This window comes from Haemaphysalis longicornis, unplaced genomic scaffold (assembly GCF_048455015.1).
Source record: "Haemaphysalis longicornis isolate Haplotype H1 unplaced genomic scaffold, Haemaphysalis longicornis Haplotype H1 scaffold_8, whole genome shotgun sequence".
NCBI classification, from domain to species: domain Eukaryota; kingdom Metazoa; phylum Arthropoda; class Arachnida; order Ixodida; family Ixodidae; genus Haemaphysalis; species Haemaphysalis longicornis.
Window position 1 is genome coordinate 127,582,749 of NW_027526445.1, and position 12,074 is coordinate 127,594,822.

Below are 12,074 nucleotides of genomic sequence, written 5' to 3' on the forward strand. Positions count from 1 at the left end.
ATACAATGGAAGCGCATAACCTGCACCCGATAAACGATACATCCTTCCCCACAAGAACGTGTAACAACCACAGTGTGGATGCGGGCCCCGATTTAACAATATTTACCCACCTAGGTGGCCTCACCACCTAAAAAATTCTCGGAAGCGATTATGACATCATTGAAGTGAAGACATACTCATACAACTACAGAATAAGGCCCAGGAAATAAAATAAAGCAACCAAAGAGTACGGACAGGTGAACGAATACTTGTGCAATGACAGCTACCTGATCAGTCTGTGGGACGAGAAACAGAAGTTTGAAAGATGGAAGAAGAAAAGACACTATAAGAAGCTCAAGCTTCGCATCAGAAACAGACAAACGGACCAGAGATCATGACATGAAGCTCGCAAACCAAAACTGGAACGATTTTTGCGAATCCTTAAACGCACCCTGAACTCCTCCTAAACATGGCCGATTATCAAGGGTATGTTCAACACCGAAACTAAGAGAGAGACGAGTCAAAAACTCAACAAAGTGACTCACAACTTCAAAGGTATTTACGACGGCTTATTTTGGCTATTCAAGAACAATTTGAACTGGACCGAAATATTCCACCGGTACGCAGTAACTATCAAGGTAGCCCCAATGACTTACTTGATAGAGAAATCTGCAAGGCAGAGCTACAGCAAGTTATATTGATCAGCAATAAGGAAAGCGCACCCGGTGCAGATGGAATAACTAACTACATGTTAAGAAACTTAAACGACGCTCAGATGGATGCCCTGCCCCCCCTCCCCCCCTTCAGTGGAAATACTCCTCGACAACAACTATACCCAAGCCGGGGAAACCCCTTGAAATAGAAATTATAGAAATTTTATACCCAAGCCGGGGAAACCCCTTGAAATAGAAATTATAGAAATTTAAGACCAATCTCTCACCTCATGTGTCGGCAAAATCTACGAAAGAATAACTACGAGAAGACATCAAAAGTACATAGAACATCGACATTTTCGAACTGCATGATCGGTTTCAGGCAAGAACTGTCCACCCATGACGCCTTTCTACAGTTTAAACACGATATTATAGATAACGATAACGACCAAGATCAAATCATCCTCACACTGGCCCTTTTCGCTCTTTTAGGTTTGTGTCCTGGCTCCACTCACCCACGGCAACCCTGATTGGGGCATTCAGCGGAAGTAACAACGTGTTGTTGACTTAGCATTTCACTAAGAGCCAAGCCGGGTGAGTGCTTGGTATATTTAATGTCTAGTTTATCGCCTCACGATGCATTGTCATCGCAGATTGCATTATTCATTAGCAAATTTTCACTAGCAATCTTGTGTGCGAATACCGTACTACAGTTGTATTATGCTTGGTGCTGGGGTCTTTACATCCGTCCAGACCCCAGCACCAGGCATAATGGTCGTTCTCAAATGAAGTGATTAAGAAAAGAAGGAATGCCGGAAAACTTACTGCCACCTGAAAAAACACACATGTCAGATATAAGGATGTTAAGCGCATGAGCACACACTTTAAGAGAACAAGAGCACATTGTAACTTCGACATGCCTGGCGGTGCCAAGACGTGAGTGTGGCATGTGGGTATGATGGGTGGCGTTATTGATGGAAAACCGCAGCTAACTGGGTGTTCCGGAGTCGGGGCCAAGAAAGGCCAAGAAATTGGACGACGGATCGCAAACTAAATAACGGAAGGATCAAAGAATTAACGCACAAGTTCTCGACGGAGCTTATTTTCACCGAAGTGGATATTCACTACCCTGACCGACGAAGAAAATTTAATGCTGGCTATATAATTATTTTAATGATTTCTTAAAACATTGACGCATTTGGTAGCCACGTATCCTGTAAACACCATTCACAGAAACGCGCATTCAAGAACACTTCTCGGTATTTACAAGCTTTAATTTGGACTAGTATGACAGCTGCTTCCTGGCGACGATTAAGTCTTTTGCCGCAGTATAAGTCCTGAAAGATTGTAGGCACTCCGTTCCTGGCGCTCCTCTATTGGGAAACCTTCGGCGTCACCCAAGTTACCCGGTCGCCATTGGTGACCACTGATTTGCAATAGGTGACTCCAACCCTCACCGGCGAAGAAAATTTCTCACTTGCTTCACGACTCCTTTAGGCTTCCTCTAGAAGATTCTGACGCTTTCGAGAGCCTCGCATACGCGCTTTTAGTTACACTGTTCAGTATTCGCAAACTTGCCTTTGTACTGGTTTGACCCCTTCCCCCTGATGACCAGTTAGGCTTTTGGTGAATTATCAGGTTGTGAAAGAAATGTGGGCATTCCGCTCCTGGAGTTTCTCGAAAAGAGGTCCTGCGAAGCTGCTTACAGTGGTCCTATCCACTTGTACCCTGTTCTGTACAGAGAGTTTTACCGTTCGTTATGCCTGAACTTCAGGAATGCTGCTTGCTATCAATTCGGCGCCAGAATAAGTGTCATGGCTCCTTTTGGCTCTTTTTGGTTGGTGTACCGGCTTACCCCTCCCACAGCCACCCAGATTGGGGCATTCAGCAGACTGAAAAACATGTTCTTCCCTTTACATTTCCGTAAGAGCCAAGCCGGGTGAGTTCTCGGTATATTTAATAAATGTCCGGTTTATCCCCTTCGGATGCATTGTCATCGAAAATCGCATTATTAAGCAGACAATTTCCCCCTCCGTTCAGAAATAGCATCCTGGTGTGTGAATACAGGGCTACAGTTGACTACATCCGTCCAGCCCCCAGCACCAGGCATAATGGCACGTTCTCAAATCAAGTGACTAAGAAAAGAAGGATTTGCGCAAGGCTTACGACCTCAAAAAAAAAACACAAGTGTCAGATACAGCGAAAGCTCGTTAATTCGCACCTCGTTAATTCGAACTTTTGGATAATTCAAACTGACTCTTGAGGTCTGGCCACACTGCATAGGCGTCTATCGGTAAACCAAGGGCCCTATTCTCGACTGCAAAAATTGCCCGCAATTCTGGCAATTTGCCGGAAGTCTTTTCTGATTGGCTTCCAGTTTTGGTCACGTGCTTCCGGTTGACAAAGCGGTTGTGTGTGCTGTCGTCATTTTGACGTTTCATGTCGTTTACGGACACCAGTTCTGAAGTTTGCCTTACTTCTCGTTACTAAAGGCGCATAATTATTGACCGGCAATGAAAAACCAGACTAAATGCAGCGGACATGACAACGTAAGCCTGTCTGTTATTCAACAACAATACTGCTTGTTATACACACCCCCTCTGTGATTGGCTGAGAAGGCGTGACGTAATTTAAACAGTTGGCGGGAACGATTTCGTCATGCATTGGCAACTTCAGACTGCGTAAAAGTGACGTATTGCTACGTAACAGCTTGAAAATGGCGACTGTTTTTGTCGCAAAATACAAGCGAAATACGGCAAAAAATTGCCCCGGCTTACGGCGCCGCGAAATGTGCGGCAATTTGCAACACGCGCACTTTCCCATGCACGCTGTTTAAAGCGTGTTTTCTACCGAAACAAATTATACTTTCAACTGCTTCCAAGTCAGCGATCATGGAGCATACAAATAACGTGCAGTATTTTGCTTTTATCTTTGGCAATAAAATAAAAAACATCCCCCTCGCGAGGGGCACGATCAAATGCAGAGCATTTCCGCGGGGGGCGCGCCTGCAAGTCGTATGGATTACGTATTGGTTGTTGTTGTTGTAATTGTCTTCCAGCGTAGACATTGTGGATGAAGTCGATGGTGAAACGTGAAACGTGCCGTGAACCCCCTGCCGCGGCTATGACGCAACACAATCCAACACAATCCCCTTTAATCCAATCCAAATCCAAGCCAATCCAATCCAAATCCAGTCAATCCAATAGAATCCAATCCAATGCCCCTCGCGAGAGAGTGTTATAGCGCCGAAATCGCGCTACCACACGAACGCGTGATGTTGACGTCACGATCACGCCACAGATGTTAGCGACCGGAGCGCGCGCGAACGACATATGTGGTTTAAGCGCGAACCGACCGCGGCGAGAGAGCGCGATGCGAGCGCCCCCACCTGTTCTTGCGCGCGAACCGATTGTTGCTCAGCACGAACCCAACGCGGCGAGAGGGATTGTGTTGCGCACGTCCCCACCTGTGCGCCCGAACCGAACGCGGCGAGAGAGGGTGCTGCGAGCGCAAAGAAGGCGAGGAAGACGCGAAGGAGAGGGCGCACCTGTGGCCGACGGTTGAACGCGCAGTGGCCCCGAAGAAGTTGTACTGGGACCTGGTGGAACAGATCCTTCCACCCCCCATGTATCGCTCACCACCTCTTGAGCGCATGAAAAGTGACGTCCTCCGGCGAGTGCGGAAGCGCCCCATTCCTTCTGGTTCGAAGGATTTCTTCTTCCGCTTTCACACAGGGGTTACCCACTAAGGCAAGACAGGGGGAGAGGGGCTTCTTTCTTCCTGGAGGGACCAACTGCTTGTTGTGTGGAAGGAGGGAGACGGCAGAGCACGTCTTTTTGGAGTGCAACACGGCGTCGTATTTCTGGGACGAGCTGCAGTGCTCTTTCGACACGTACTGGCAGCTCACCTGGATGAACTTGAGGTTCTTGGAGGCGGCCTCGGAGCACCCGCTCCTCCGTGACTGCGTCCACGTCATAGGTCTCCACTCGCTATGGAGGGCGAGATGTCGACGTGGTTGAATGTGCCGAAAACCCGCGGCCGGCGTGGAGGCACTTTGTACAGAAGGCGCAGTGGGCAGTGGCCGCCCTTGACGGGCCCGATTCAGACACTGAGCTTCGCGACTCACTGGCGCGGGGCTCACGAGCCCTCATGGAGTTTAAGGTAGAGCAGCAAAGGAGATGGGACTTGATCTGAGGGTCGGAAGCGGGACAGCACCATGGGCCACTTCTGCCCACTAACGACTTCTAGGCCCAACCCCTTGCCCCTACTTCATTACCGTATACTGTAAACAAATGACACCATCGCCCATTTGTAAGTGTTTCTAATAGGAACCACGCCAGCACTGAGTGGCTTTGCTGGCACTGCCTACGAATGGTTTCCACTTCCCTGGCGAAACACGCTGAATCTTGTCTTGGGCTTGTTCAGTTCCCGAACGCGATTATTTGTCTGTGTGAGCAAATGATGTTACACTGTTCTCTGAAACCTCAGTAACCACTTCATCTGGCCCTGTATGTATATTTGTAAATAAAGTTACTGTTACAAAAAAAAAACCTTCCGTTCTGTGTCGGCTTTGTGGCGCAGTGGGTAGAGCACCTTGTACCTTGCGTTCCGCCCGCAGAGTCGTGAGATCGAAACCTGGCGCCGGTAAGTATTTTTTTTATATAGTGTAGGGGGAGCGATGCGGACTACGGACGTCAACGCGGGTGACATCGTGAGTTACTGAAATTCTCTGCATTTAAAATTGTTCGGCGCAACCGCAACATAAGAGGGCAGTACAAGGCTCTCCATGACAAAGAGAACCCAATGCATGGCATTTGTCCATACTCGTCCTAGTAAGCTGTTGGGTCACATGATCGAACTCAAGAGAAAAATAAGAAAACTGACTCTCTGGTTCATTACAGCGCTGATTGAAGTCGAGCTTGACGAATGAGTGAATCGGCGACATCGGTGCGCTCCGCGGTTATCAGGCGTAGCGCTTCGCTGCTCTGATGCGTCATAGAAGTGATGGTCGCGGCCGTCTTTTTGTGTGATCACGCCATAAACTTGTAACATAGCAGCAGACGATGGCGTGGCGGCTGTGGCGGCAGGGAAGGTGATAACGGAACAGAGCTTGCATTGAAGGAGAGAGCCCAGCTATGTTACTAAAAGCGATTGAAAGAAATAAATAGATACGGTAAAAAAATTGTGTATGTTCTTTAGCTCGACATCCGCCTTTCGCTCGCTTTTGGATCAACGTTTCTCGATCGCCTTGTGGTGTTGACGCCAAATTTGACCTCCAGAAATGTGTTTTTCTTGCCAGCGTCAGCTACCGTCCTAACTTTTATTGTACATGCGAAATTTTTTTACATCTTTCTTGCACAATATTTGATACCTTGGAAGCTGTCTTTATGAGTGACTCGTCAAATTACACTGCATGTCGTCATAGCTATAGGTGCAGCACGTCACTGATTGCTTACGTCTTGCTTTCGCAAAAAAAAAAAACATGGGCGAATTGCCGGCAATTTGTGCAGTCGATAATACGGCCCCAACTCTTTAATTCGCACACGCATCGGCTCCTCCATCGATAATTCGAACAACCCGCCGCCGCGCGATGATATTTTATACTGCAACTGCAAAGCTTTCTTGGCGCAACGATAGGTGGCGAGAAGCTTCAAGGGCAGCGCAGCGCCCGGATGTGCGGTGTCGCCGGTGACAACAACAGTTCTTTTGCGTCTCGACCGGTTCGCGCTTCGTTGCTCTTTGTTGCTCCGTTGGACTTCGCAATGTGTTCTCGCAGCAAAGGCTACGGCGCCAAAATGCACAAGGAAAAAAAAAATGATGACGGATGGATGAGTTTATAAGCTCTGGGGCGAGCACCTATGTGCAACCCCCCCCCCCCCACTCCATCTGACAACGGTAAAGTGGAGATCCTTCGTGAAGTGGATGCCATGAAGATCAGCAAATTAAACATTTCTAAGAAGCATTCCATCCCAAAGAGGACGCTCTCAACTTACATAAAAAACATGGGAGCTATTGAGGATGCCTATGCGACTGAAGCTTTCGCCAGCAGTCGCAAGAGACTACGGCCTGCGAAGCACCCGGAATTGGAGGAAGCAGTGGTAACTTGAATTAGAGAGATGAGAAGCCAGGACATTCCACTGAGTGGCCCGAAGGCCATGGCGAAGGCAGCGGACTACGCGCTTCGCCTTAACATCGACGATTTCGGCGCCTCTGTAGGCTGGCTTCATCGCTTCCGAGATAGGCACGACGTCGTGTTTCGCATTTTGTTTGGCGAAAGTAAGGACCTTAACAGTGAGACGTGCGCGACGTGGCAAAACGGTGCTTTGCAGGAGTACCTGAACGCCTATTCGCCTTGTGATACTATATTCAATTCGGACGAAACCGCTCTTTTCTACAAGCTGCTACCAAGCAGGACACTGACGTACAAATGAGACAGTTGTGCAGGCGGGAAGTGGAGCAAGGAGCGCGTAACCGTCCTGGGGCGGTATTCTCGTAACTGTCCCTTTTGAAAACGTCCCTTTTGCGTCTCTTTCATCGTGACGCACTTCCGGTTAAGCAATGGGCGTTGGCAGTAGGTTTGCCGTGCTTGCGTTACGTCACTTCCGGTTGTTTGCTTTTAGCCAATCAGGGCTCGCCTGTGTATACCGCCCCTGGTCGCAGCAAACATGACCGGGACGGAGAAGCTGCCCCTCCTTGTCATAGGAAAGGCTCTTAAGCCTCACTGCTTACAAAATATTCGCACACTGCCTGCGTAATACACAGCCAATCGCAAGGCTTGGATGACGCGGGAAATATTCAAGCAGTGGCTAATCAAGCTCGACCACAAGTTTGAATTAAGCAGCAGAAAAGTGCTTTTGATCGTGGACCACTGTTCCGCGCACACGGCCGATGTAGACCTGAAGGCTATTACGCTTGTGTTTCTACCGCCGAACACAACGGCAGCCCTGCAACCAGTGGACCAGGGCGTCATTAAGAACATAATCGTTCTACAGGCGCCAGATGTTGGAGCGCTTGGTTTTGTGCGCTGGTATGGACACTGTGACGCTCCTCACGGCCTTACATATGCTGGTGCGTGCCTGGGATCAGGTCACGGCAGCAACAATTGCTAACTGTTTCCGTCACTATGGCTTAGCTGTGGCCGATGAGGGCACAGAGGCAGCTTGTCAGCCCTGCCAGCACGAGGTCATCCCCGCAGGATTGCGTGATGTGCTGGAAGAAATCAGCTTCGATGACTACGTCGACGCGGACAGCAGTGCGGTTGTGTGCGGCGCTCTGAGCGACGAAGATATCATCGCGCAGGAATCTGGGGAGGAACCTGTCGATGAAGATGACAGGGACGAAGAGGAAGAGGCGCCGGTGCGGGCCTCAGCTTCGCAAGTGATGGAGGCGATCGGTGTCGCGTGCCTATTTTTCAGCTTCGAGGAAGGCGAAGATGATGCTCTGCGTCATGTTCGCGCTTTGGAAAACAAAGTGACGGCCATCGATTTCAAGGAAAAAAAGCAGAGAAAGTTATCACTGATTATTTTCATCAATAAATATTGTGTGCTGCGACTGCTTTCAAGCAACGCGATCCGAATTCTGGTTGTTTTTCAGTGACTTGTTAGTTCGAATCGGTTTACTTCGACGTCGTTAGGCGTCCCCGTGCAATTCGAATTAACGAGCTTTTCCTGTATTAGGATGTTAGCGCATGAGCACACACATTCAGACCACAACAGCACATTGTAACTTAGAAATGCCTGGTGATGCTAAGAGGTTAGTGTGGCAGGGTATGAGGGGTGGCGTTACTGATGCGAAACCAGTAGCTAACTGGATATTCATGAGTCAGGTCCAAGAAAAGGCCAACAAATTGGCCGACGGATCGCACACTAAATAACGAAAGGATCGAAAAATTAATGACACAGCTTCTTTTTGCCAAAACGGCTTTTCACAACCCTGTCCGACGAAGAAAATGTGCGTTTCTCAAAACAATTGCACGCATTTGGTAGCCGCGCATCTTGTCAATCGCAGTCACAGAAACGCGCGTTCAATCAAGTACACTGCTCAGTAATTACAAGCTTTTTTTAAATTAGTATGACAGCTGCCCCCCTCACGACCATTAAGGCTTTTGGCGCAATATCAGTTGTGAAAGATATGTAGGCGCTCGGTTCCTGGAGCTCCTTTATTAGGTAGCTTTGGTCGCTGCCTACGCTGCCGGGTTGCTGTTGGTGGCCACTTTGATTTGCAATAGCTCACTCCAACCCTGACCGGCGGAGGAAGTTTCACGCTTCCTTCGCGACTCCTTTAGGCTTTCTTTAGACATTTTGAAGCATTCAAGAGCCTCGCATACGCGCATTTCGGAACACTGCTCAGTATTTGCAAGCTTTCTTTGTACTGGTTTGACACCTTCCCCCTGATGACCACTTAGACTTTCGGTGAATTACCAGATTCTCCTGGAGTATCTCGAAAAGAAGCCCTGCGAAGCTGTATACAGGGGTCCTATCCACTTGCACCCTGTTTTGTACAGAGAGTGTTATCGGTCGTTATGCCTGAACTTCAGGAATGCTGCAGCGCTTGCTATCTGACGGTCATGGCTCCTTTTGGCTCTTTTTGGTTGGTGTACTGGCTTAACCCACCTACAGCAACCCTGATTGGGGCATTCAGCGGACTACAATACATGTTCTTGCCCTTACATTTCAGTAAGAGCCAAGCCGGGTGAGTTCTCGGTATATTTATAATATCTGGTTTATCCCCTTTGGATGCATTGTCATTGTAAATTGCATTATTCAGCAGAAAATTTTCATCTCCGTGCAGAAATAGCCTTCGTATGTGTGAATACAGGACTACGGTTGACTACATCCGTCCAGCCCCCAGCACCAGGCATAATAGTACGTTCTCAAGTCATGTGATTAAGAAATGAAGGAGTTCCGGAAAACTTACCGACAACTGAAAAAAAAAAACACAAGTGTCACATATTAGGATGTTAAGCGCGTGAGCAGACACATTCAGACCACAAGAGCACGTTGTAACTTCGACATGTCTGGTGATGCCAAGAGGTGAGTGTGGCATGAGGGTATGATGGGTGGCGTTAATGATGCGAAAACAAGAAGCTAACTGGTTATTTCGTAGTCGGGGGCAAGAGAAGGCAAACAAATTGGCTGATGGATCGCACACTAAGTAACGAAAGGATCAAAGAACTAGGTGACAAGTCCTCCACGGAGCTTCTTTTGCCAAACTGGCTACTCACAACATTGACCGATGAAGAAAATATCATGCTGGCTCTATAACTACTTTGTTGATTGTTTAAAACATTGACGCATTTGTAAATCACAGTCACAAAAACGCGCATTTAAGTACACTGCTCAGTAATTGCAAGCTTTTCTTTTGACTAGTACGACAGCTGCTCCCTGACGACCACTAAGACTTTTGGCGCAATATACCGCCTGAAAGAAATGTAGGCGCTCCGTTCCTGGAGCTCCTCTATTTAATGCCTTGGGCACTGCCTAAGTTACCGGGTTGCCGTTTGTGGCCACTTGGATTTGCAATAGCAGACTAACGCTGACCGGCGAAGATAATTTCATGCTTGCTTCACAACTCCTTTAGGCTTTCTATAGAACATTTCGACGCATTCGAGTGCCACGCCTTTTGCAAACTACGGACATGGAAACACGCATTTAGGAATACTGCTCAATATTTGCCAGCTTGTCTCTGTACTGGTTTGGCACCTTCACCCTGGTGACCAATTAGGCTTTTGGCGAATTACCAGGTCGTTAAAGAAATGTAGGCATTCCGCTCCTGGAGTTTCTCGAAAAGAAACCCTGTGAAGCTGCATACGGGGGCCCATCCAGTTGCGCCCTGTTCTGTACAGGAAGTTTTATCGGTCATTACGCCTGAACTTCAGGAATGCTGCTTGATATCAATTTGGCGCCAGAATAAGGGTCATGGCTCCTTTTGGCTCTTTTTGGTTGGTGTCCTGGCAAAACCCACATACGGCAACCCTGATTGGGGCATTCAGCGGACATAAAAACGTGTTCTTGCAATTTGCATTTCAGTAAGAGCCAAGTCGGGTGAGTTCTCGGTATATTTAATAAATGTCTGTCTTATACCCTTCGGATGCATTGTCATCGGATATTGCATTATTCAGCACAAAATTCACCTCCGTGCAGAAATAGCATTCTTGTGTGCGAATACAAGACTACAGTTGACTACATCCGTCCAGCCCCCAGCACCAGCCATAATGGTACGTTCTCAATTCAAGTGATTAAGAAATGAAGGAGTTCCGAAAAACTTACCAGCTGAAAAAAAAAAAACACGTGTCAGATATTAGGATGTTAATTGCATGAACAGATTCAGAACACAAGAGTACGTAATTTCGACATGTTTGGCGATGCAAAGAGGTGAGTGTGGCATATGGGTATGATGAGTGGCGTTACTGATGCGAAACAAGAAGCTAACTGGGTATTTCGGAGTCGGGGGCAAGAGAAGGCAAACAAATTGGCCGACGGATCGCACAGTAAATAAGGAAAGAATGAAGGATTTAAGTGAAAAGTTCCCCAGGGAGCTTCTTCTCGCCAAACTGGCTATTCCCAACTCTGACAGACGAAGAAAATCCCATGCTGGCTCTATAACTACTTTGTTGATTTTTTTTAAAACATAGACGCCTTTTTAATCGCAGTCCCAGAAACGTGCATTTAAGTACACTGCGCAGTATTTACAAGCTTTTATATTGACTAGTATGACAGCTGCTCCCTGCCGACCTTAAAGGAGTACTGACACGAAATTTCAAAGCTGAGATAACTATGTAAAACGCTTCCTTTTTATCAGGAGATATCTCCCAGCAAGTTTCAACAGCAACCGTTCAGCGAAACATATTTAAATTCCATTTTAATCTTCGCCCGCACGAGGAAGCCCAGAGCGGGCCGACGTGACATCATCTGCTACGTGCCCCAAACTGCCGACGTCGGGGCTCCCGTGACGAAGCCGACGCGCTGGCTGTGGTTGGCGCGCGCTGCTCGGGCGTGTGTACACGTCATGGTTTTGGGACTGACGTCATGCTGCCCGGGCCTGTGGGGACGGCGAAAACCTCGGCCGGTCTGGGCGCGCGTGTGCGCTCGCTCGCGCGCGCTTCCAGAGAGGCAGCGATACGGCAAGAATGGTGACGTCATGTTATACATGCTGTCATGGCGGCCGCTCGGCGTTTTTCAGTCGAAACCGAAACTGGCCCGAATAAACGACGCCGTAAATGAATGTTTACGCTGCGCTCGACCGTCTAATCTGTCATTCTATGATTAGTGGGCTGGTAGGCACGCATAGCAGCGAAAAAAACGTAACAAAAATTTCGTGTCAGTACTCCTTTAAGGCTTTTGGAGATGTAGGCGCTCCGTTCCTATTAGGAAGCATTTGGCGCTGCCTAAGTTACCGGGGGCCGTTGGTGGCCACTTTGATTTGCAATAGGTGACTCCTGCC

At 48.2% G+C, this 12,074-nt stretch overlaps 2 protein-coding genes across 3 annotated transcripts in view; one reads left to right on the forward strand and one right to left on the reverse strand.

The window, feature by feature from the left end:
• Positions 1 to 12,074, reverse strand: part of Bthd (BthD selenoprotein) — a 65,071-nt gene that overhangs the window by 35,251 nt on the left and 17,746 nt on the right. The gene's annotated exons all lie outside the window — the stretch shown is intronic.
• On the forward strand, positions 7,632 to 8,228 carry LOC144149693 (uncharacterized). The gene has a single exon (XM_077681344.1). The coding sequence runs from the start codon at positions 7,632 to 7,634 to the stop codon at positions 8,226 to 8,228; it is 597 nt and encodes a 198-aa protein (XP_077537470.1).